At 41.7% G+C, this 26,905-nt stretch overlaps 1 protein-coding gene across 3 annotated transcripts; it reads right to left on the bottom strand.

Annotated features, from left to right (window-relative positions):
* Positions 1–26,895, bottom strand: KIN (Kin17 DNA and RNA binding protein). 3 transcript variants are annotated; one of them, XM_061435741.1, is made up of 13 exons: positions 26,690–26,895; positions 22,518–22,612; positions 20,710–20,753; positions 20,503–20,625; positions 19,434–19,615; positions 18,025–18,073; positions 17,040–17,097; positions 13,883–14,012; positions 11,961–12,011; positions 11,070–11,138; positions 7,759–7,858; positions 6,130–6,230; positions 1–1,286 (listed from the first exon to the last, which is right to left on the bottom strand). In XM_061435741.1, exons 1-13 carry the CDS (start codon positions 26,801–26,803, stop codon positions 972–974), a joined length of 1,431 nt encoding a protein of 476 aa, XP_061291725.1. In that variant the 5' UTR covers positions 26,804–26,895; the 3' UTR covers positions 1–971. The 3 variants fall into 3 exon arrangements, with proteins under 3 accessions (XP_061291725.1, XP_061291726.1, XP_061291728.1); XM_061435742.1 differs by having other exon boundaries at positions 841–3,573; XM_061435744.1 differs by having other exon boundaries at positions 841–2,191.
* Positions 26,896–26,905: the final 10 nt, after the last annotated feature.

Here is a 26,905-nt window from a genome sequence, read left to right as displayed (position 1 = left end):
TCAGGGATGCTTCCTTTAATGGCATAATGATTCAGTTACTCAGTTAACATTTCAGGGGCACTTCAGTCTACCTAATGGTGACCTTACAATGAAAGCTGCCCCATATTTGAATCCGGGGACCCCATTTTACCAGAGTAGGAACCGAGGTGTATGCTGGCAGCAGTTATAGGTTTCTCACTGAGGGACAGCAAAGTCAGGGTGGGTTTTTAAGCAGCTATTCCAGATTAGCTCATTTCCGTCAGCCAATCGTTTCATTTGAGTATCAATTCATTGAACACTGTCAGTTCCTACGCTACACCCACCTTGGGCCTATACCTGCTTCTCACCCTTTTATCTCCAGCACTTATGGCAATGGTTTACTTCTAGAGGCACTTAGTAAATGTTTGTTGAATAAATTTACTCAAAGATATCAGCAAAAACTGATAGGCAGTTAAAAGCATAAGGAGAGGAAACTTCCTTAGTGGCCCAGTGGTTAGGACTCAGCTCTTCCAATGCAGGGGACCCGGGGTCCATCTCTGGTTGGGGAACTAAGATCCCACAAGCCACGGGGCACAGACAAAAAAGCAAAGTAAATAAGTAATAAAATAAAAGAAGTACATAAGGGGAAAATGAGCAAATAGAGCAATGGGACCCAATGGCATTCCTAATGAAGAAACCTCCAGGAATTAGGTTTCCTAAGATACCAATGCCAATAATTTTATCTAACCTCAAGTAAGACTGTGAAAAAGAATAGCCTTCCAAAAACTGAGAAGCCAAAAACTAAGAGAAAGTACTTTCAAAAGACATATCTGGTATAAGACTATCATCCAAAATATACAAAGAACTCTTGGAACTCAACAGTAAGGAAGTGAATGACTCAATTTAAAAATGGCAGAAGACTTGACTAGACAACTCACCAAAGGAGACATACAGATGGCAAATAAACATACAGAAAGATGTTCAACATCATATGTCATTCAGTTCAGTTCAGTTCAGTCGCTCAGTCGTGTCCGACTCCTTGCGACCCCATGAATCACAGCACGCCAGGCCTCCCTGTGCATCACCAACTCCCGGAGTTCACTCAGACTCACGTCCATTGAGTCAGTGATGCCATCCAGCCATCTCATCCTCTGTCGTCTCCTTCTCCCCCTGCCCCCAATCCCTCTCAGCATCAGAGTCTTTTCCAATGAGTCAACTCTTTGCATGAGGTGGCCAAAGTACTGGAGTTTCAGCCTTAGCATGATTCCTTCCAAAGAAATCCCAGGGCTGATCTCCTTCAGAATGGACTGGTTGGATCTCCTTAGGGACTGCAAATTAAAACAATGAAATACTACTACACACCTATTAGAATGGCCAAAATCAAGACAATACCAAATGCGGGTGAGGCTGTGGAGCAACAGAACTCTCTCATTCATTGCCTGTAGGACTGCAGACAGCAACAGAGACTTTGGAAGTCACTCTTACCATTCAATCCAGTAACCACGCTCCTTGGTATTTACCCAAATGAACTGAAAACTTGTGTTTACACAAAAATCTACACGTGGAAGTTTACAGCATCTTTATTCATAGTTGACAAAACTTGGAAGCAACCCAGATGTCCTTCAGGCTAAGTAAATGAATGGCTAAGTAAACTGTGGTGCATCCAGATAATGTGATATTATTCAGCACTAAAAAGAAATGAGCCGTCGTGTCGTGAGAAGATGCATAGAGGAACTTAAACACATGTTACTAAGTAAAAGAAGCCAGTCTGCAAAGGCTCACACACTGTATGAGCCCAACCATGGCATTTTGGAGAGGTCAAAACCATGCAGAGGTCAAAAAGATCAGTGACTGACGGAGGGAGGGGAGGGAGGGAAACGAGGAGGTGGATTTGTAGACAATGAAACCATTTCGTACGATCCCATAATGGTGGATACATGTCGTCATAAACTTGTCCAAGGCGACAGAATGTTCAACACCAAGAGGGAACCCTAATGGAAACCATGGACTTTCAGTGACGATGACTGGTCAGTGGAGGTTCATCAATTCTGCTGCGAACCTGAAACTGCTCTAAAAAATAAAGTCTGTTTTTTAAAAAGAATAATAGCTTACAATGTTTTAAAAAGAAAAGTCAGGGAATTCCCTGGTGGTCCAGTGGTCAGGACTCTGTGCTTCCACTGCATGGGGGCTGGGGTTCGATTTCTGGTCAGGAAACTAAGATTTTGCAAGCTGTCTGGTGCAGCCAAAAAAAAAAAAAGAAAGAAAAAAGGTCAATATAAGACTTGATTTTAGGTGTCTGCAGTTACTCTGGTTAATATAACCATATTGGCCTCTAAAACCTTATAGGGAAAACAATTCTATAGTATAGAATCGTATTTTTATGCTTGATTTTTTAAAAATTAAACCTAACCTCAATAACGCTACTTTATTTTGCGATAATTTCAGGAAGATGTTGGAGAAAAGAATGTGAGAAGTAGGGATGAAACTTTTTTCTGTGAAGAAAACTACTGAGTTGATTCCAAAGTTACAGATTTGGGGGAGGCCTGTGGAAAGCATCATGTTTTATTTCTGCACCACAATCAGGGAGAGCCATTCCTTATGGAAGTGGCTCTTCAAATGTTAGACACGGTATAACACGAGTGAGTTACTGTGCCCCAGGATCTGAAAATGCATGACCACAAAAAGTCTTGTGCATGCATGCTCACAGCAGCATTATTCATCATAGCCTCAAAGTGAAGCAATCCAAGTCCATCAACTCATGAATAGTTTTTGAAAAATGCGTTATATATCCATACAAAAGATTACCACTGAATGAAAATGAGGTAGTAACCTATGCTACAACATGGATAACCCTTGAAAACACTACGCTTTGTTTAAGAAGCTGGTCATAAAAGACCATATACCCTATGATTCCACTTCTATGAAATGTCCACAACAGGCAAATTCATAGAGATGGAAAGCAGATTAGTAGTTGACAGTAGTCTGGAGTGACTATAGATCCAGGGTTACTTTTGGGGAGATGAAAATTCTCAAATTAGACAATGGTGATTTTCAAACAACTTTGTAAATATTCTAAAAACCACTAAAACGTCCACTTTAAATGGGTGAAATTGTATGGTGTGTGAATTACATCTCAATAAAGCTATTCTATTTATAGTTTGACTCTTAAAAATGTAATTATATTACATCCAACTTTACTACTTTACTGATGAAAATATAAATTTAGAGAATATGAAGGATTTGCTCTACAATAGTTCTACATTGTCCTATATACAACACTTTACAATAATATTCTTTTAATGTAGATTAAAAAATCAAGGAAGTATTACAAAGGCAACAAAAACAACAAGGACATAATTACATAATTTTGATACTTCACGAGACATAATTAGATTTTTCTATAAGTTAGACTAAACAACTACAGTAATATTTAAATAAATCCATTTGTTTTATACAAAAGAAACACCCTAACACAGTAGAGTCTTGCAATGTCTTGGTGAACACCAATTTGATGCTTTAAGATTTTAATGTGATGCTAACAAATTTTCAAACTCAGGCAAGTTTAGAAATGTCTTCGTATTGAATTCCTTCAACTCTGCGTCCTTTTAAAGGGCCCTACAAATTAAAATAATTGAAGAAGTGGTTAAAAACACACATGCACTTACAGGACAAGAAAAGGACATATGCTTCTGGATGCCAACGTGCCTTTTCACATCCCTAAGACACCATTAAGGTGGCTAACAGTTCTTCGTGACTCTGAATTTTAAAACAGTACCCTATGGAGTCCTTGTCAGGAACTGGTCGTGTTTTCTTCATACTGGGTGGGATGCATTACCACTAGATGCTGTGCCGGAGACCTGCTGGCTGGTGAGTACCTCTTATACCCTACCCGCTCCCCCTGGTCAGGCGTGGTGTGAGACGGTGCTCCGGCCCACAGAACGGACGGGTAGTGTGGGGCTCGCCAGGCCACGCATCCTCCACACGCATCCTCCACAGGCAGCCCACGGACAGGGGTGGCGCGGGGTTTGCCCAGGCCACGCACCCTCTACACGCAGCCTATGGACAAGGGTGGTGCGGGGCTCGCCCAGGCCCAGGCCACACACCCTCCACATGTACCCTCCACACGCAGCCCACGGACAGGGGTGGCGCGGGGCTCGCGCAGGCCACGCACCCTCCACACACAGCCCGTCACGCTGCCCGTGATAACGGTGACATGGTGCAGCAGCGCGAGGATCTGAAGCCCGTCTCAGATCCTTCCTTTGAAGACAGGTCAGGTCTCACTCTTGTGAGCAGAACTGTCAGTGGACCAACTCTAAATGAATCAGCAATTTTACTTAAATATCAGATTCCTGAGATGAATTACTTTATTGATGTCACCTACCTTAAATCCTTTATGAAAGAAAGAAGAACACTGGAAAATTATTGATTTCTGTGGCTTTCCTCCATTAATCATGACTAATTCCTCACTAATTACACTCTGGCAGATTAAGTTTATATTAGATATGAGGGGGAAAAAACAGATACAAAACTATACATATTATACATAATTTTATAAAATACAAAGATGGGGGAAAAACAGACTAAAATATTAATGGAGCTTACCATTTGCCTGGAGGCTTATGGGCAATTTTTTGAAGTATTTATAGTAAATTGTAATTTTCAGCTTTTATATAAGAGTATTGCTGCTGACTGAATGTTTGTGTCCTGCCCCAAACTGATTCAATACATTAAAATGTGATGGTGTTGGGAGGTGATGAGGTCACAAGGGCAGAGCCCTTGAGGATGGGATTAGTGCCCCTAAAAAGGGACCCCAGAGAGCTCCCCGCCCCTTCCAGCACATGAGAGAACACAGATCAGGACACAGACCCTCAGCAGACACCCAGCTCTGCCTGCGCCTTGGTGTTAGACTTCCGGCCTCCAGAATGTGAGCAGTCAATTTCTGTTGTTTCTAAAGTTGCCCTGTCTATGGTACTTTGCTATAGGAGGGTGAACAGATAAAGACAAGTATGTACGGTATTTCTTTTGTAATCAGAAGATAAACTGCTTCAGCAATGTCAGTTATTAAAGAAAACAGGCTTATACAGGAACTTCCCTGGTGGTCCAGTGATCAAGAAACCCTCTTCCAAGGCAGGGGCTGTGGGTTTGATCCCGTTGGGGAGCTAAGACCCCACATGAAGTGAAATTCATTCAGTCACGTCTGACTCTTTGAGACCCCATGGACTAGTCCATGGAATTCTCCAGGCCAGAATACTGGAATGGCTAGCCATTCCCTTCTCCAGGGTATCTTCTCAACTCAGTGATCGAACTCAGGTCTCTGACACTGCAGGAGGATTCTTTACCTAAGCCACAAGGGAAGCCCAAGAATACTGGAGTGGGTAGTGTTGGTTGCTCAGTCATGTCTGACTCTTTGCAATCCCATGGACTGTAGCCCAACAGGCTCCTCTGTCCATGGGATTCTCCAGGCAAGAATACTGGAGTGGACTGCCACTCCCTTCTAAAGAGGATCTTCCCGACCTAGGGATCGAACCCAGGTCTCCTGCGTTGCAGGCAGATTCTTTACCATTTGAGCTGGAGTGGGTAGCCTATCCCTTCTCTAGGGGATCTTCCCAACCCAGGAATTGAACTGGGGTCTCCTGCATTGCCACCAGGACTTCCCTCGTGGCTCAGACGGTAAAGTGTCTGCCTACAATGTGAGACCTGGGTTCACTCCCTGGGTCGGGAAGATCTCCTGCAGAAGGAAATGGCAACCCACCCCAATATTCTTGCCTGGAAAATCCTATAGACGAAGGAGCCTGGTAGGCTACTGTTCATGGGATCGCAGAGTCGGACACGACTGAGCGACTTCACTTTCACTCCTGCATTGCAGGTGGATTCTTTACCAACTGAGCTATCAGGGAAGCCCGGATCCCACATGCCTTGAAGCCAAAAAACCAAAATATAAAACAGAAACAATAGTGCAACAAATTAAGTAAAGACTTTTAAAAATGTTCCACTTCAAAAAAACTCTTAAAAATAAGGGGCGGGGCAGCGGGGGTGGGGGAACCTTACAGATTTCCAAACAGGAACGAATACAAACAGAACACCCAAATTCATAAAACACCAAATCAATGACAAAAACCATAGAGCATTTTAAAAGCATTTTGAAATTTGTCTTTCTGTAAATATACTTACAGTTTCAATGACTATAGTAGCAGAAAAAGTCTTCTCATTGATGGATTCTAGGGTGCCTTCATTTCCTCTGTAGCCTCCATTTAAAACGAGGATTCTTTTTCCTGCAACAGAAAAACAGTTAACACTTAATACAAAGAAAATGCCACTTTCTTACAGCCAAATATAACTGCTCTGCATCAACACAATGCAAGTTCTTAATCATTTATTATCTGTATGATTCTAAAGTACAGTTTGTAGATACTTTGATCACCATCACATTATAAGACTCCTCATTTTTTCCACTTATTTGTTAAGGGATGTTTTAATTTAAGACCAAAAAGCATAAGGTTCTTGGAGGGGATGCCCAGAGCCCGTAAGCAACCAGAAAAAAATTCAGCTTACTTTGTCTCTTTTTAAAATCACAAGATGGTTGTTAGTTTCATAAAAATGTAAACATATGCCTACTGAACCATTCTATCTCTAAGAATTTTCTCAGAAAAGAAATCTTATATCTATATAAAGATCTGTACATGAATGTTCATATAGCAGTTTTATTTATAATGGCCAAGAACTTTAAACAACCCCAGTGTCCATCGGTGGGTGACCGCTTAGAGGCTGGCATGTCCACATAATGAAATACTCAGCAGTAAAAATGAATACAGCACAGATGCACCAATATTATTCTGGATTCATCCAGAATAATGTGGATGAATCCAGAATAATGGATGAATGTGCTTAGTGAGAGAAGCCAGACACAAACACAGAACACACGATATTTTATTTATATAAAATTCTAGAAAAATAGGAGCTAATCTGTATGATGGAATGCAGACTAGTGGCTGCCTGGGGGAGAGCGGAGACAGAGCAGGGAGCAAAGGTTTGTAAAGGAAATGGGGAAACTCTGCGGGCGTGATGGACACATTCATCAACCTGATGGTAGCAATGGTTTTCATGGGAGTGGGTACGTGCTGTAACTTATCAATTTATATACCTTATACACGGATGCAGTTTATGTCAGTTACACCTCACTAAAGCTTTTGAAAAAAAAGTCCACAATTCCTAATCCATAAAATGAATTTTGTTTTAGGGAGAAAGAATAACAGGATCTGATCTGATAAATGCAAGTTTGAGAGACTAACATTATCACTATGCTGGCAATGATAATACCATGAAGGGTTTTGGGTCAGAGGCAGACAACCTAACCACAGTGGTATTTTTTTTTATTTTTTTATTTTTAAAATTAAAAAAATTTCAGGTATACACGTGCTCCCCATACATTAGAAATGTGTAAGGTGGTTAAGGAACAGAAAAAGCAAGATAATACTAACTTTTACTTTACTATCTCAAATGGCTAAACAAAGGCATTAATAATCCTAACATGATTGATTTTATCCAGATATGTCTATGATTTGCTTCTGGGGGGAAAAAAAAAAGATTCTAGGAAGGGAAATTTTATTCATGCCACAAAATAGCTTCCTCAGAGGACTGGTAAACATCCACATCACCAAGTCAAACAGGAGCTGGTTATAATAGGTGATTACATTTTTCTAAAGAGGAAACTCATATCTGGAATTATTGGGTAATGTCCAGTAGGAATGGAATCACTTATTTCCATGGTATATGTATTAAAGGGTCTGCAGAGTGATTTACCTGGTGCTGGAATGACTGTCTCTAAATGAGTCTGGTCAAGTTTCAGCTTGTCTCCAGAGTCAATCATCTTTACGACAGCTGTGTATTTGTCAATTACTTCCTGTCATGTAAAACCAACACTTTAATAACAGAAGAGACATGCCAATATGAAGTCCAAGGACAGAAATAAATAAATGAAAACAAGTGAAATTCTAATCAAAGAGTAAGAGCAACTTGTTTTAAGAGTAACTCCTTCTATTAATATCAATGGAGTTTATTTTCTAGAAGCCATATTTGATCAGGCTATGACCATGAACTCCTTATTGCCAAATTCAGACTTAAATTGAAGAAAGTAGGGAAAACCACTAGACCATTCAGGTATGACCTAAATCAAATCCCTTATGATTATACACTGGAAGTGAGAAATAGATTTAAGGGCCTAGATCTGATAGATAGAGTGCCTGATGAACTATGGAATGAGGTTCGTGACACTGTACAGGAGACAGGGATCAAGACCATCCCCACGGAAAACAAATGCAAAAAAGCAAAATGGCTGTCTGGGGAGGCCTTACAAATAACTGTGAAAAGAAGAGAAGCGAAAAGCAAAGGAGAAAAGGAAAGATATAAACATCTGAATGCAGAGTTCCAAAGAATAGCAAGAAGAGATAAGAAAGCCTTCTTCAGCGATCAATGCAAAGAAATAGAGGAAAACAACAGAATGGGAAAGACTAGGGATCTCTTCAAGAAAATCAGAGATACCAAAGGAACATTTCATACAAAGATGGGCTCAATAAAGGACAGAAATGGTATGGACCTAACAGAAGCAGACGATATTAAGAAGAGATGGCAAGAATACACAGAAGAACTGTACAAAAAAGAGCTTCACGACCCAGATAATCACAATGGTGTGATCACACACCTAGAGCCAGACATCCTGGAATGTAAAGTCAAGTGGGCCTTAGAAAGCATCACTACGAACAAAGCTAGTGGAGGTGATAGAATTCCAGTGGAGCTATTCCAAATCCTGAAAGATGATGCTGTGAAAGTGCTGCACTCAATATGCCAGCAAATTTGGACAGCTCAGCAGTGGTTACAGGACTGGAAAAGGTCAGTTTTCATTCCAATCCCAAAGAAAGGCAATGCCAAAGAATGCTCAAATTACCACACAATTGCACTCATCTCACATGCTAGTAAAGTAATGCTCAAAATTCTCCAAGCCACGCTTCAGCAATATGTGAACCATGAACTTCCTGATGTGCAAGCTGGTTTTAGAAAAGGCAGAGGAACCAGAGATCAAATTGCCAACATCCGCTGGATCATCGAAAAAGCAAGAGAGTTCCAGAAAAACATCTATTTCTGCTTTATTGACTATGCCAAAGCCTTTGACTGTGTGGATCACAGTCAACTGTGGAAAATTCTGAAAGAGATGGGAATACCAGACCACCTGATCTGCCTCTTGAGAAATCTGTATGCAGGTCAGGAAGCAACAGTTAGAACTGGACATGCAACAACAGACTGGTTCCAAATAGGAAAAGGAGTTCGTCAAGGCTGCATATTGTCACCCTGTTTATTTAACTTATATGCAGAGTACATCATGAGAAACGCTGGACTGGAAGAAGCACAAGCTAGAATCAAGATTGCCAGGAGAAATATCAATAACCTCAGATATGCAGATGACACCACCCTTATGGCAGAAAGTGAAGAGGAACTCAAAAGCCTCTTGATGAAAGTGAAAGTGGAGAGTGAAAAAGTTGGCTTAAAGCTCAACATTCAAAAAACGAAGATCATGGCATCCGGTCCCGTCACTTCATGGGAAATAGATGGGGAAACAGTGGAAACAGTGTCAGACTTTCTTTTTCTGGGCTCCAAAATCACTGCAGATGGTGACTGCAGAAATGAAATTAAAAGACGCTTACTCCTTGGAAGGAAAGTTATGACCAACCTAAAGCATATTAAAAAGCAGAGACATTACTTTGCCGACAAAGGTTTGTCTAGTCAAGGCTATGGTTTTTCCTGTGGTCATGTATGGATGTGAGAGTTGGACTGTGAAGAAGGCTAAGCGCCGAAGAACTGATGCTTTTGAACTGTGGTGTTGGAGAAGACTCTTGAGAGTCCCTTGGACTGCAAGGAGATCCAACCAGTCCATTCTGAAGGAGATCAGCCCTGGGATTTCTTTGGAAGGAATGATGCTAAAGCTGAAACTCCAATACTTTGGCCACCTCATGCAAAGAGTTGACTCATTGGAAAAGACTCTGATGCTGGGAGGGATTGGGGGCAGGAGGAGAAGGGGACGACAGAGGATGAGATGGCTGGATGGCATCACTGACTCGGTGGACGTGAGTCTGAGTGAACTCCGGGAGTTGGTGATGGACAGGGAGGCCTGGCGTGCTGCGATTCATGGGGTCGCAAAGAGTCGGACACGACTGAGCGACTGATCTGATCTGATCTGATGGTCCTTAAAGAGTTCAATTCAAAGTTTAGTTGAGGTTTTCACTTGGAAGGAAAAGGCTGGTGATCTTAGAATAAGTCTTTAAGACATATAGCGAGAGGAACAATTCTGCCTTGTTTAAATACATTAGGAGGGTAATTTATGCAGGCACAAGGGCTGGCTGCTAGCATGAAACTATACTTAGGAAAAGCAGAAGAAAGAAAAAGACTAGAGAGCTGATTTTTAAATTTTAAAATCCTAGGGCACTCAAGATAAGCCTCTCAGGTTAAACACAAGGAAGTCCTCCTTAGAACTCCGGGGCATCATTTCATTGCCTGTCAGCAACAATGGGAATGCATAAGGTGTACTTGCTGAAGTTTTTTAAGACATGGCCATGGACACCTATACTATTTGCTCCAGTAAGAAAGCAAACCACAGTTTATACTATGGCTGGAAATAGAATATTTCTCCAACCATTGTGCAGTCAGCCATCAAAATCCTTAGACACACTGCTTCTGCTGCTAGGACTTGGTTTTTGAGGAGTATCAAGATGGCTTTCGGAGACGGCGATGGCACCCCACTCCAGTACTCTTGCCTGGAAAATCCCATGGACGGAGGAGCCTCGTAGGCTGCAGTCCATGGGGTCGCTAAGAGTCGGACACGACTGAGCGACTTCACTTGCATTGTTCACTTTCATGCATTGGAGAAGGAATAGCAACGAACTCCAGTGTTCTTGCCTGGAGAATCCCAGGGACGGCTGGAGCCTGGTGGGCTGCCATCTATGGGGTCGCACAGAGTCAGACACGACTGAAGCGACTTAGCAGCAGCAGCAGCAGCAAGATGGCTTTACTCAGCCCCCCACCAGCTCCGTTCCCAAATTCCATCCCTAGCTTCACAGTCCTACCTTTACAATCCCCTTCTTCTTATGATACTTCTCTCCAAGTTTTTTGGTTATAATTTTCACTATGATTTCCTAGGAAAAAAAAAAGATGGAAGGAACAATATCAATTACCTTTCCTCTTTTGATACTATATTTTAAACCATTTTCACCAAAAAAATCATAGTAAAATGTTACCTGTTGTCTAAATAAGACCCTTTGGAGTTGGAAGCCTTCCCAGCACAATGGCAAGACATTTTCTTAGTAATCTTTCATTTCTTCTTTCTCTTTTTAACTCAACACAGTTGGTTACCAAGAGAAAAAATGCATATCTCATGGCTGATTTCCACAGTGAAGGTTCCCTGAAATCCAGCACTTCTACCTACCAATCTCAACTAGTCTAGGTCTTTCACAGATGGCCAAAACAGAAAATAATTCTAGACTTAAATTCAAGGGGTCCTTAGAAAAATTTGGCACTAAACTCAAGGCACATTACTGGTTCAAGAACAGGAAGCTACCTTCCAACAAAGGTACAATCAGGACTTTACAGAGCAGATGCACAGATGAGTCATTAAAGTTATAAATGTATCTCCAGAAATGACAGATATTTAAGAAATTTAGCCATTTATATCAAAGACCATTTAAATCATTCACTTAAGAGCACGGGGCTCAGTGGTAAAGAATCCACCTGCAATTCAGGAGACACAAGAGAAGTGGGTTTGATCCCTGGGTCAGGAAGATACCTTGGAGGAGGGCATGGCAGCCCACTCCAGTATTCTTGCCTGGAGAATCCCATGGACAGAGGAGCCTGGCAGGTTACCATCCATGGGGTCTCAAAGAGTTGGACACACAACTGTATCAACTTAGCACACACGTAAGAGCACACTTAGATGTAAGAAGGCCCAGTGGGATACGTACAGGCTGCAGCCAGTAATCTGTCCGTGCAGTTCTTTTCTTCTCTTCTTCAATCTGAAGGACACATGAGACATTCCAACAATTGCCTTTTTAAAATATTCAGTTTATTTCTAATAACATTCTATGTAGCAAAAGAACTCCATAAAACACACTTCACAGAAGACTGATATAATGTGCAAGCTCTGATAAACATTTTCTGCAATTTATTTTTGATTGAAAAAAAGCAACCCTAAGAAAATAAGGAACAGGCAAATCAACTGACCAAGAAGATAAACAGCTTCTATCAAGTCAAACTGCGAGGCTGCCTGCCAACATCACACAGTCCCACCCCTCCTTCCTTCCCCAGACTGTCATGAGACGGAAAACAGGTGATGTTTTCAGGGGTAAAAATGTAACTCTTATGGACCAATCTAGGACAGTGTACTTGGGTATACAGTTTGATGACAAAAAGGAGCTTCCCTGTTTGACAAGGATGATAAAGCTGTCAAATGAAGGAGAAGGAAAACACATCCAAGAGAGATGTAAACAAAAGGGTGACCAAAAGGAAACATGCTAACCACCAGAACTGCATCTCACACCTTTTTCTTTCTCAACTGCTTAGTTAACCCTATCAAAGGGAATGAACAATGCCATTCTTTGGTTGACCTGAAATTTCATTTTAATTCTGCCGACTTCCCAATATGAACAAAGAATACCCTATAAACTTGGCATGTTATATTCTAAGCAGGTAGATCCAGCTTTCTGTTTCACTTAATTATATTCAAAATGGGCTCTAAGACTTCTGCGGGGCTGCCCCTTCTCTAACGTCAGATGCCACCACTCCAGTGCTCACTGGGCTCCAGCCACGTGGATCTTCCTTTCGAAGACTGAAGTGGCGATCTTCCCCGCCTCAGCTAGGGAACAAACTATCTCCCCACTCCCTGCCTTCAGATCTCCTTAGGGCTTCACATTTTGTGAATACTCATCCACTGGTTCACTTTGTCTGGGATATCTCCTTTGCTAGAGCAAAAGCTCCATGACACGCAGGGTCCATGTTTTTCTCCCTACTGCACACATGCAGGACCTTGCATGATGCCCAGCACATAACAGCAACTCTGCATGGCTTGAATGCTAGAATGAACACATCTCACGGTGTACACGCAATATGTTATACTTTAAGCTGTTCTGACTGCCCTGCATTTTCTGTTTTTCCAATAATAGGGAAGACCAGTTTCCTCCTATCCCTTCGCAAATGAAGGAAAAAGGTTGAGGAGCCCGGAGAAAATGATGTTAAGAGGGAAAATAATCAGTCTCTTGTACCCATTTATTCTTTCTCTTCATAAATAACTTGAAGATTTCATAAATTTATTGATCAGGGAAGGTGGTGGGGTGAAAGGGAGAAATGTGTATTTAAGGATATATTAAGAACCTTCTGCAGAATGACTCCAGAATTTCAGGTAACTTTAAAGCAGAGGTATAGCTCTAAGTCAGATAATCACAGGTTTTCAATGATGTCACATAAATTTGGCTATCTGGTTTAATCAAATTAAAAATATGTCTAAATGTTCTCTTCCCAGCTAGGAGGTGTTAAGTGGAAGTTAAGAGGCCACAGAAGAGATCCCTGGAGGATGCCAATTTTCTGAGCCACCAAAGGTGAGCAGAGCTTTTGTTTCTGGCGTCAATCACCACAATGGTCCTTCTAAACGAAATCTACTGACCACAATTTCAGGAAGAGTTCTGCAGACAGCAGTTGAGGCACCTACCTAGGGAGGTTCTGGCTCCACTCAGATGGAACTGCATCTGGGCTCTTCGCCCCTAATCTGGCCTGAGCACATTTTCCTCCCTTTGTATTAATCTCTTAATTGGTGAAACTGTTTAACTCTCCTTGGTTGGAATGACATCGTTCACCAAATAGCTAGAGTGGACAAGCAGTTCATAAAGTTCACCTCCATGATTTCATCGAGGGCAGACTTCTTCTTCTTCTTCTCCTTTGACGGAGCCGAGCTCTGGGAGGACTCCTTCCGCTTCACTGATGCCGCAGTCCCAATCGTTTTCAGGGCACTTGGTCCCAAAGAACTTGAGGGGAAGAGGAATGCGCTGTTAACAAAAACTGCAAACGTGCAGGCTTTATAATGGGTGAAAGGAACACCACAGAAGGAGCCTGTTAAACACGGTTAACTACAGATTAGTCAAACAATGACGGGCATGTCCCTCACGCATAGGACTGGGAGCACGGAGCCCTTCCTGTCCCTGCCCCAAGTCAGCGCCACTCTACCTGTGTGACCGTCAGGGATGACAGCATCAGCCTCAGGGCTGGGGCCACGAGGGTTTCTTTCTACTTCTGCTAGAACCCTCAGCAATTTTCCCTATTTCCCAGTTCCCCAGCTATGAACGGGGATTGTAATGTGGCCCAACTTTAGTTGGACCGCAAGGATCAACCAGGTGAGAGGTTTGTAAGACAGCCAGCGGAAGTCCAGCACAGTGCTGCTGGTTCTACTTCTTTAAAACAAAGATTTCAACATTCAGTGTGAACTTTTTTATTATTCCTGATTGCCTGAGGTCTTCACAGCACACATTCTCAACTTTTGAGTGCTACTATACAACCGTCACCACTGGCCCCAGAATACCATCCCTGATTTACTAGGTATACTTATCATTCTGAACAATTTGCTATTGATTGAGCCATGCCTGTCCAAGCCTCTGTAATTCTGCACATGCCTCTCTGTATCTAAAATAGTCTCTCCATTTATTTCCATTTGTCGAAATTCTTTAAGATCCATTCTTCATGAGACTTCATGGATTGTGTCCTTTTTTGAACTGCCAGAGCACTTTGGGGCAGGCACCGGGCTCCACCTCATATAAAACCCTTTGTATATATGATTCCTCTCTCATAGGAGGGGAGAGACTACATATATCCATATATATATATATATATTTTTCTTCCTGTAAAGTAGCAGTAACTATCTTGTGACTCAAATACATGCTCCATTAATATTTGCTGACTCACTGAACCCTACCAGTCTAATTATTTTGTCGTATTTACAAAATATGAAACTGAGTTGTACTAAAGCTGTTACTTTTTCTTAAAACTAAGCTGAATAATAAACAAACCAGTTAAAAAATGGGCAATAAATTATTCTCCAAAGATTATAAATGGCCAAAAAGCACATGAAAAGATCTTTACCATCACAAATTTGGGAAATGCAAATCAAACCCAAAATGAAACACCCTCATTAGGCTGCTACTATTAAAAAAAACACAGAAAATAACAAATGTTCACAAGGATGTGGAAAAACTGGAGCCCCCTGTGCAAATGCTGGTGGGAATGTAAAATGGTACAGCTGTTGTGGAAAACCTTTTAAAAATTAAACACAGAATGACCATATAATCCAGCAAATCCACATCTGGATAAACACCGAAAGGAACTGAAAGCAGGAATGTGAACAGATATTTGTACACTGATGTTCAGAAGAGCGTTAACCACAAGCACCAAAAGGCGAAAACAACTCAAACGCTCACGATGTGACTGGATAAACAAAGCGCAGTCTACACGTACAAGGGGACGTTTCCATCGAGACTAAAGAAGAAAGAAATGCTGATCCAAGCCAAGACATGGATATACCTTGAAGATGTTGTGCTAAGTGAAAGAAGCCAGACACAAACGGACAAATACTGTATGATTTTGCTCAGATTCATAAAGACAGATGAGCAGAACAGAGGTTACCAGGGACTGAGGGGAGGAGCAGTGGGGAGTTATTTTTTAGAGTGCAGAGTTTCAGTTTGGGGTGATGAAAGTCATGGAGATGGGTGGTAGTGATGGTTGTACCACAGTGTGAATCTACTTAATGCCGCTGAATTTATACCATTGTGATTAACCAAAACAAAACACCAAAACAAAACAACAATCAACAACAAAAAACCCTCTACCCAAAAAAAATTGAGTTAGGTTAAATAAGCATTGGGCTTCCCTGGTGATTCAGCTGGGAAAGAATCTGCCTGTAATGAGGGAAACCTGGGTTTGATCCCTGGGTTGGGAAGACACCTTGGAGAAGCAAACGGCAACCCACTGCAATATTTTTGTCTGGAGAATCCCCATGGACAGAGGAGCCTGGGGGCTACAGTCGATGGGGTCGCAAAGAGTCAGACACGACTGAGTGACTAAGCACAGCACAGAAATAAGCATCATGTAGAATATGAAGAAAAATAGCAAATATGGTCCAGCTCAAAAGATAAATTCCACCAGATACCGGTGTCCTCCTGAATACCCATCCATGTTTAAACCTCCATGACTAAAACTGAGTGCACCGCACATGACAAGCAGCACGTGCATATCTGATGGAAGAACACATGAGGCCCTCGAGAAAAGAGAACAAAACACCCGACCACAGGCCATCCCAGGGCTTGACACACTGCAGTCTGAGGGCCAGACCCAGTCTACTGCCTGCTTTCATAAATGAGATCGAACTGGAACACAGCCGGGCTCATTCACTTACGTATTGTCTGTGGCTGCTTCCTCAGTCCGATAGCACAGTTAAGTGAAGTGGTGACAGACACATGGCCAACAAAGTCTAAAATACTCACTGTGTGGCCCTTTACAGAAAAGGCTGGTCAGCTCCAGCTCAGTACCACACCCTTCAGAAGGGTAGGCAATTGCTACTGAGTGTCTACTAACGCATTTATACTTAACCAGGTGCTAAGGAGACAGCTGGAGAAGTTTAGTCTCTATTCTCAGAAAATCCTAACAGAGCAGGTAAAACGAAAAGTGTATACCCCAGCTAACACAGTGGGCTATGATAGAAAAATAAATACTGCCATAGCATACAAAGAACCACTGAGTGGAGAAGGAGTCAGGGAGTAGTACATGTTTACCATGTGAAGCATTTTAATAAAACATGAGCTTTCCTCAAAAAACAGAATCAGTTCATCACAGACAAATAAGAAAAAAACAGTTTCTAAGAAAAAAATCAATCAACCATTAAACAAAACAAAGAGAGATGAAAATGACACCTAGAAAAAATAACTCACAATCCTGCACCTTTTAAGATAGTCATCAACATTCCACCCAAACTCTCAAGTTCTAAGAAACCTGTCCACGTGGCTCACCTTGATTTGGAAGATGCTGCTCCTGAACTACAGGCTCCTTTATTCAGATTAAATGTAACTGAAAGAAAAGAACTGGTATTCGATACATATTTGGGGAAAATTCTAGCAAAACATCAGGTATACCACAAAGAAGCCACACAGAAATTCATGGACATTCTGAATAAATGAGAGCTGGAATGCTCCTACCCAGAGATCATAAACTCCCGTAAAATATACTAAAGTGGTGCTTACAGAGCAGGGAGAGATCTTCACTGGATAGAGCACGTGGCCTTGACCCCTTCCCTGCTCCGCCTCCCCTCTCCGTTTGGTAACAGGAATCTCATCTTGTTTCGGTGTCTGAAGGCCTCACACATGGCTTGGAGGATGCTATGGTCTGAAGGGGTGTGTCCCCTCCCAAATCTAAACATTGAAAATCTAACACCCAAGGGGATGGGACTAAGAGGTGGGACCTGTGGGAGGCGATAAGTATGGTTCTTTGGTCTAAACCAATCAAAATCATTCTATTTCCTTTCCCAGTGACTGTTTTTGGGGGGGGGACACAAGATACAGTCTGACCAATGACATTCAAAAGGAAACCTGCTGCTAGGAAGAAGGTCTTCTAGGAAAAGCCTACTTGCTCATAGGGGACTCCAGAAGAGAAACAGGCTCTCTGTTTTCCTCTGGACAGGCTGGGTCTGCATATGATGGCTGGAGTGCTGGCAGCCACCTTGTGTCCAGCTGCTGACAGTGTGACATCCAGAACCACCCTATCTCTGGGAGTTGGAGTCTTGGTATGGCAAAGTATTTCCTTACCGTTTAGGCTAATTTTACTCAGTCTGGTTATTCATTGCTGAAGGCATTCCATCTAATTCATTGTTATCACCTTTTCATTTTACTAATGAGAATAAAGCAGTCCAGGTAGATAATATGTCCTATTCCCAAACATGTTGCTAGTTTTTGGCAGGGCCAATATAAAAGCATCCATTTTCAAACAGGAAGAAAGTACCTTTTTCTTCATCATTTTCTCTGCTTAATTCCGTAAAAACAGGGACCTCCTTAAAAAAAAAAAAGAGTTCGAAGGTTTGGTTCACAGTGCATTTACTAACAATATTCAAGAGCTCTAAATTATAACTCACTATCTAAAACAGTTAAGGTATTATATAAGAGATTACATGTATTGTAAACATCTTCCAATAAAGACATCCTATGGGGGGTGTGGGAGGAGCTCGAAACAAGCCACATGCTTCTCAATAGGAAAATGGATAAACACTGTTATAGTCATAAAATGAAATGTTATACATCAATCAAAAAGAAAAGCAGCACTAATGGGAAAGGACATAGTGAACGACATGCACAGAACGTTATGTTGAGCTAAGGAAGCCAGACACAAAGAGAACATACCATCAATACAAATAAATGAATGCATGAATACATAAATAAAAAAGACAGCATACTAGATGATTCAATTCTTACAGAGTTCAAAGACAGGTTAAACTAACCCACAATTAATAATAGTGTGTTGGAACAGTGCTTCCTTCTCTGGGGACAAGGGGTCCTGGTTAGGAATGGGCATGAGGGAACCTTCTAGGATACTAGAAATGTTTAACATGTTCATGTGGGTGGTAGCCACATGGACTATCTACTTATCTATAGTTCGATCAACCCATCCATTCATCTCAAGACACATACGTAAAAGTTGATGGAAGTGTAACCGTAAGATTCATGCATGCCATACACTTTATGCATGCTGCATCACAATAAGAAGCTTTTAACAATACTCAATGGCTAGTAGTTCCACATACACACTAGGCTGTATTTTCCTGCTTTCACACACACCTAGTATACAAGCTCCTCGAAGCCAGGGATTTTCATCTTCTCTCCACTACTGGATCCCCAGTGCCTATAAGAACGCCTGGCACACAGAGGTGACCAATAACTATCTGCTGAAATAAGTGCTTTGATCTAGTTATTCTAATGGTTGAAACAATTTTATCACGCCTTCCCTCCCCGTTCACCTGGGTTTGGCCCAGTAACTCCTCAAGACTCCTAAGCCTGGGGGCTGTATCTGCCTTTAAATATTCTTGCGTCACCCCAGGCTGGGGCAGGCGCCGGCCCTCTGTGTCCCCACACACTGTGGTCTTCCCCAGCACTGCATTAGCTACAATTAGTTGAACTGACTTGTTCACGTCTTCACCTTTAGGTACTGACTCTATTTTAGGGATGAGGAAACAGGTTTAGAAGATGACACAGTTACATAAGCATGTGAAGTCAGGAAGTGACCCAGCTTTGTCTCCACTCCACAACCTGGGCTTTTATACCAGGCCACGCGCTTTCTCCTACAAAATGTGGTTCAAGGCAAATAAGTGATTGTGCTTCTTCAGACCTTTGTCTGTTGCATCTCTGGATGATGCCCACCTGCTCTTTTCCTTCCAGACCTCTTCTCACTTGTTCTTGAATAAACTTGGCAGTTTTTTCTTCATCATCAAGGTCCTGCTTCTTCTTTTTCTCTAGTTCCAGCTGCCGGCGGATTGTTTCAGGGTCCCTATCTATATACTGAATATACCAGCCTTTTGGTGTCTCATCCACTTTGCACAAACCTTTAAAAAAGTAACCGATACTATTAATTTTATACGCAATCAAAGCTGAAAGCAAATATAAATGTGATCTGTCTACAGTAATTACTCATTCATTCAAGTACACTCATTCAAACATGTTCAAATACACAAATTCATACAGTATGTGAATTTTCCATATTTACAGTTACTGACATTTAGATTTTAATTGGAATACATTCTAGTATTTTTAAATAGAAAAAAATATTATTTTGGTTTTTGACTAGGTTGCGCCAACACATTGAAACAAGGGAAACATTAAAAAATGGATTATCCTGCTTAGTAATTATTCAACTGTCTCTAAGCGTTTAACATCCACTGAGTACATGATATTCCTGCTGACTTCACCAGCAGAAAACTTCCCCCCAAAATGGAATAAAGAAACACACTGAATAAATAATACAATAATAAAAAAAATTTCTTCATCTTTTCTTTTCCCGAACTTTTTATCCTATTAGAAATGGGAAAAGAGGCAGCAAATTTAAAAATTGCCTTAACGAGAGTTTGTGAAAGTGAAATGAACGTGGGGGAAAAAAACTGGAAGAGGACAGGTACCTCTTGGTTGATATTCAACCTAACGATTGGATGCTTCAGTGATAAACCTTGGCATCATCAAGAGAATGGCTCCAGACACCCTTACACACCTGCAGTGTGCAAAAGCAACCCTGCAGGAGGCACTCCTCTCCACCAGTTTCTAACTGACCTACTCAACCTCTTTCCAGTAAATTTACACAGAAAGTGGACAGAGGAGTCTGGCAGGCTTCCATCCACGGGGTCACAGAGTCGGACACAACTGAGCAGAATACAGGACCGTCTTCTCCCCGCCCACGTGCAGCCATGGAACAGCCGTTCACATCACGTCTTGTTCTCACCTTCTCTGCCCAGCCACTTGGTAAAATCCGTCAGTGTCTCCCACTGTGTGGCGTTCATGTGGATGTGCTCCCGGTGGCTGATGTACTCATTGTAAACAATGTTGTTGTGAACCCTCTTGGTGCCTGAGAACAAAATACAACATGGCAGACCCTGAGCAGATTATTAGATTACAAAGTCACTGAGTACACAAGACTTAAGGTGCTTACCAAAGCGTCTCCTGAGAAGTTCTAGGAAGTCATTTCGGAATTCCCTAATAAAGCAAGAAGGGAAAGCATTAAGGTAATTTCTACAAATATACAGCATCATCTTCCTGAAATTTAAGCCATCATACAGTTTGCATGAGCAAATGATATGTGAAATATCTACGTGAACATCTGTTGTGAACCTTTAAACATTGAACGAGGGAAGAATCCTGAAAGATTATAGCTTTCAACAATTAAAGTTAACAGTTGGTTTGGAGGTGAAACTTTGTCTTGGTGAAGCAGGCACAAGGTGACCATGGGTCTCTGGAGAGGGTTCTTCATGAAGTTTCACGCTTCATGAACTCTCAGTAAATGTGGTGTAATAACCCCATTCTATCAATAACAAAACTGCCTTTTCCATGTGAAGTTGGCACTTAATGTGTCCCTCTGAGCTACGCACAATGTTAAGTGCCAGATAAACATAGGTGAGTAAGATACAAACCCTCACCGAGGTCACAACCTAGCAGAACCATCATAGCCATAACAGAAGCTAAACTGTTGCTTGGCTAAGCTAACCTGAAAAAGAGATGTAATAAGATACCATGTAAACCTTGAGGGAGATACCAAGAGGCAGAGGCAATCTTTAATCTGGGTGGTGAAGTACAAATAGAATTTTTACAGATGAAAAGGAAAAGAAGGCTGCTCCCAACCCCAACCAGCACAGAAACATGAAAGCATCACTTGGAATTTGAGAAATGACAGACAGGTAGACAACAGTTACTTCAAATTAAATATTCAGTACCTATTCTTCTCAAAAATAAACAAATGAGCCTGTGATATCAAGGAAAACAACTGACAATATTTGTTGCCAATATAAAATCTGTTATATTCCAAGTGAAAACAGAAATTTGGTAAACTAGTATCCACCACCATGATTTGACACGCTTCCTAATACTTAAAGGTGTTTCTAAAGCACTGACCGGCATTAATGAGTAAGATGTTATGACACTGCATAGTAAAACGTATCACTGTTCAGAATTTCAGAATACCTCTCTACTGAAATAATAATAATAATAATTAACAGCTAATATTAATCAAGTACTGGGTACTCTTCTAAACGCTTAAAAATATTAACTCATTTAATCTTCACCTATGTGAGAGTTGGATCATAAAGAAAGCTGAGCACCGAAAAATTAATGCTTTTGAAAAAGACCCTGATGCTGGAAAGGTTGAAGGCAGGAGAAGGGGACGACAGAGGATGAGATGGTTGGATGGCATCACCAACTCGGATGTGAGTTTGAGCAGGCTCTGGGAGTCGGTGAAGGACAGGGAAGCCTGGCATGCTGCAGTCCATGGGGTCGAAAAGAGTTGGACACGACTAAGCAACTGACCTGAACTGAATCTTCACATAAACCCTATGAAGGAAAGACAATACTTAAGAAGATACAATATCTATAGATAAACTCTGGAAGCTCAGCCGAAGTCACTCAGCTCCTAAGTGGAGAGCCCAGGTTTGAAGGACTTAAAAGTCAGGCAGTCTGATTCCAGAGCTGTGCTCTCAGCCACAGCTATTTTAGAATGAAAGTCAGTTTTTCATTATGTTTGATGTGGAAGGAAGGAAAGACTGAATCATGAGAAATACTTTTTTTTTTTAACAATTCCACACAATGATAAGTTGTCAAAAGAAGACAAAAATGGAGCACAAAGTTAGTGTAGCTATCACATTAATTTGTAAGGAATAAACAGAGCCTCTAATATATAAAATATTAAGCATCTCTTAAATGTCCAACTGAATAAAGCTTATGAGATAAAGATGGTGTTGAGTTACTTACTCTGAAAAATAATCCATAAACTGCTGAGGATTTTCTGAAGCCAGCAACAGCTGTCTCTGATGAGATTCAGACATACAATGACACTTAAAGCCATTCTATAAAAATGCAAAGGCAGTAGTTAAATTCTGATTTAGGTCATTAAAAGTATTTAATTAATAATAAATAATAATAATTTAATAAATAGAAAATAACAATTTAATAAGTAACATTAATACACTTATTAATAAATCAATAAGCAATTAAACCATAGATAACTGCTCTTTGATGATAAATTATAAAAAATAATCAAGTCACTGGCTGTAGCACCCTATTGTTTGTTTTTTTTTTAACTTCATAAAACTGAGTTTTGCAACCTTGCTAATCAAAGAAGAATCCCAGAAGGTTAAAGAGACAGAAAAATGGCACTTCAGAAAACAGACATTAGCAAAAAACATTACATGGCACAGTAACGAAGAGTGATTTAATGTTTTGACTCTAACAAATTGCTATTGGGCACCTGCTTCATACAAAGTGTTAAGCAAGCATTTCGAGGAATATAATGAAGTAAAATGGGTCATTAGTGAATTTCCATTAGGGAAACTATTATATTTTCACTCACTTTCCTATACTTTACTCCTATACGTTAGCTCATTACCCAAAAGACACTACTTCATATTATACATAATCTTTATCATACTAAATCTGTATAGTCTTCAGATGATTTAAAAAAAAAATGCAAGTTTTGGCTTTGTATCTACGCTGCTTAGCATCTGAACCTAACTTGTCACTAGTAAGAGACATGAGAAAGTGCCTCTCCTGCGTCTCCCCATCCCGGGAACGGCGCCGTCCGGACCCTGCACCCAGTCCAGCACGCAGGATGCTGCACCCCAGAGGCCTCCATCTCCATAGCACTCTGTCTGCTCAGCCCTCCTAATGACTCACCCGGACCCTCTGCTCAACCCCCTTCCCACTGTCCTGAGTCCAATCTCAATCTTGCTTAGAGTAGCTTCTCATCTTTAGTCATCCACAGACGCCTACACAATTTTTGCCAGGACCCAGTTTACAGAAACTACAAGGGTTAGAGAAAGAGGACAAAAGACAACCACAAGCAAACATAATGGTTAAAAGGGAGTCCTCCAGGATCACTGCCGGCCTGGTCTCTTCAAGTCAGTGTCAATAAAAAACAAATGGGGGAAGGAAAGGTGCTCCATCTCAAATTGAAAACTGAGAGAGAATTAAAAGTCCTAATATACCACACCACTGAGACTTTTAGGGCAGTGAAACTATTCTGTATGACACTATAATGGTGGATATTAGTCACTATACATTTGTCCAAACCCACAGAACGCTCAACACCAAGAGTGAACTCTAATGCAAACTAGGCACTTTGGTGCTAATGATGCACGAATCGCCTCACTGACTGTCACAAAAGTACTATTCTGCTGCACCATGCTGACGGTCTGGAAGGCTGTACATATTGAGGGCAGGGTGGGTAAGAGAGATCTTTGTACCTTTCAAAAAATGGACTTCATTTTTGCTATGAACCTGAAACTGCTCTAAAAATAAGTCTGTTTTTTTTTTTTAAAAAGTTCTAATAACTAAATCCAATGTATTGCTTTTGACTGGATCTTGGTTTAAAAAATAACTGGGGTTTTTTGTTTGTTTGTTTTTATTTTTATTTTATTGAGGTATAGTTGATTCACAATGTGTTAATTGCCACTGTGTAGCAAAGTGATTCAGTTATACATACACTTACATTCTTTTCCATTATGGTTTATCACAGGACACTGAATACAGTTCCTTATGCCAAAAAAAGTTTAATACAGCATTCATGGGAATAATTGAGAAAATGTGACTATGCAGTATATACAAGGTGATATGAAGAAATTATTTATTTGACTGCACTGGGTCTTAGAGTTGCAGCATATGGGATATATTTTTCCATGTGGCTCATGGACTCTCTAACCACAGGCATGTGGACTCCAGGGTTTGGGGGCTCAGTGACTGTGGTGCATGGGTTTAGCTGCTCCGTGGCACATGGGATGTTAGTCCCCCAACCAGGGATTGAACCTGTGTCCCCTGCACTGAAAGGAGGATTCCCTACCACTGGGCTACCAAAGAAGTCTCCAAGAAATTTTCATTAATTTGTTTATGTGTCATGACATATATTGTGACTATGTAGAAAAATATCCTAATATTTTAAAGAAGCATATTTAAACATTTCTGGAGTTTAAATGGATGAAGTACAAACTGGAATCAAGACTGTCGGGAGAAATATCAATAACCTCAGGTATGCAGATGACACCACCCTTATGTAGATGACATCACCCTTCGCACAAAGTGAAGAACTAAAGAGCCCCTTGATGAAAGTGAAAGAGTGAAAAAGCTGACTTAAAAACTCAACATTCAAAAAACGAAGATCATGGCATCTGGTCCCTTCACTGCATGGCAAATAGATGGGTAAACAGTGGCAACAGTGGCTGACTTTATTTTTGGGGGCTCCAAAATCACTGCAGATGGTGACTGCAGCCATGAAATTAAAAGATGCTTTCTCCTTGGAACAAAAGTTATGACCAACCTAGACAGCATATTAAAAAGCAGAGACATTACTTTGCCAACAAAGGTCTGTCTAGTCAAAGCTATGGTTTTTCCAGTGGTCGTGTATGGATGTGAGAGTTGGACTATAAAGAAAGCCAAGCGCCGAAGAATTGATGCTTTTGAACTGTGGAGTTGGAGAAGACTCTTGAGAGTCCCTTGGACTGCAAGGAGATCCAACCAGTCCATCCTAAAGGAAATCAGTCCTGAATATTCATTGGAAGAACTGATGCTGAAGCTGAAACTCCAATACTTTGGCCACCGGTGCGAAGATCTAACTCATTGGAAAAGACCCTGAAGCTGGGAAAGACTGAAGGCAGGAGAAGGGGATGACAGAGGATGAGATGGTTGGATGGCATCACAGACTCAATGGACAGAGTTTGAGTAAACCCTGGGACTTGGCGATGGACAGGGAGGCCTGGCGTGCTGCAGTCCATGGGGCCGCAAAGAGTTGGACATGACTAAGTGACTGAATTGAACTGATTTAAACATTTAGAAGTGAAATATCCTGATGTTTGTAATTTACCTTAAAATATTTCAGGGAAAAGGACACAGCAAAATACTTCAAATGTTAAATCTGGGTAAAGGGTATACGGATTTCCCTGTACTAGTTTTCTGTGTGAGAATTTTACTGTGAGTAGTAGTAAAGAGAACCAAAGAGAAATGAAAGAGAAAAACTGTTATCAGTGTCATTCAACATTGAGTTCCATCTAAAGTATCTCATCCCTCACTTGCAGAAACACTGGATTACATTATTCCAAGTGTCCACTGTTCTTCCTTTCCTACCCAATTCAACATCCAGAGAAAAATAGGATCACCTCACTAGCCTGCGGTCAATTTTTCCAGGTGCTTTTATCATCCACCTAAATAATGGGAAAAAAGTGCTCCACAGCAGTCTACAAAGCTTCTCAATATCTGCCCCTCAGCCACTTTGCACATAATTTACTCATTTAAAACTCAGTCTCATGAGAACGGACAATTACTAGTCTCACTTTTCAGATAAGTAAACAGGTGGAGAGACAGCAAGTAACTTGTAAGGGAACACAGCTCCGCCTCCTGGTTCTGACTCGAGAGTCCACGTCACCCGCAGAAAACATCCCAGACCTGGCACGTCGCAGGCGCTCGACAAAGGCTTGTTAGGTGACTAGCTTGCAAGGGCTTAGTTCTGGTCTGTACCCTGATTATGTCTAAGAGCCTAGCCAAGTCTGAGACGGTGTTGTTATTCCAGGGCGTCCAGCGCCGCACGGCTCATCCCGAGTTTCGTGACAGCCTGACTAACGTCGCTTCTCAAGGGGGATGCAAAACCTTTTCATTCTTTATTCCTTTTGGGGTTATAACCTTTTCATTCTTTATTCCTTTGGGGGTGATCAGACTGAGGAGAAGGAGGTGTCCAAAGCCGGCTTCTCCGCCAGGACAGGGGGTTGAAGGAAGTACAGCCCTACTGAGTGGAGTCCCGGGCTCGCCCTGCGCAGCCCCCACGCCTGGGGGCGGGAGACCCAGGCGGTCGCCGCGGCGTCTGGCACCTCAGCCTGCATACCCAGCGGGGTACCGCCGGAGAGGCGCGGGGGTGCGCGCGGGGCCACCCCGCGCCCGCTTACCTCGTCCCGGCACTGCTTCTGGCACATCTGGCAATACCAGCGCAGCTTCTGAAGCCCCTTGGACTTGATCCTGTTGGCGATAGCTTTCGGGGTGAGGAAATCTGACTTCCCCATCGCGACCACCACAACACCCTTCCGGGGCCAGCGCCTAGACGACCGGAAGCGGAACAGGGCAAGCGGGAGTGGGCAGGACAAATACCGCCCGCCAGTCGGAAG

Source organism: Bos javanicus, chromosome 13 (assembly GCF_032452875.1).
Source record: "Bos javanicus breed banteng chromosome 13, ARS-OSU_banteng_1.0, whole genome shotgun sequence".
Classification (NCBI taxonomy): Eukaryota; Metazoa; Chordata; class Mammalia; order Artiodactyla; family Bovidae; genus Bos; species Bos javanicus.
The sequence above is the reverse complement of the archived record's forward strand: the minus strand, read 5'-3'. Positions and strand labels throughout refer to the sequence as shown.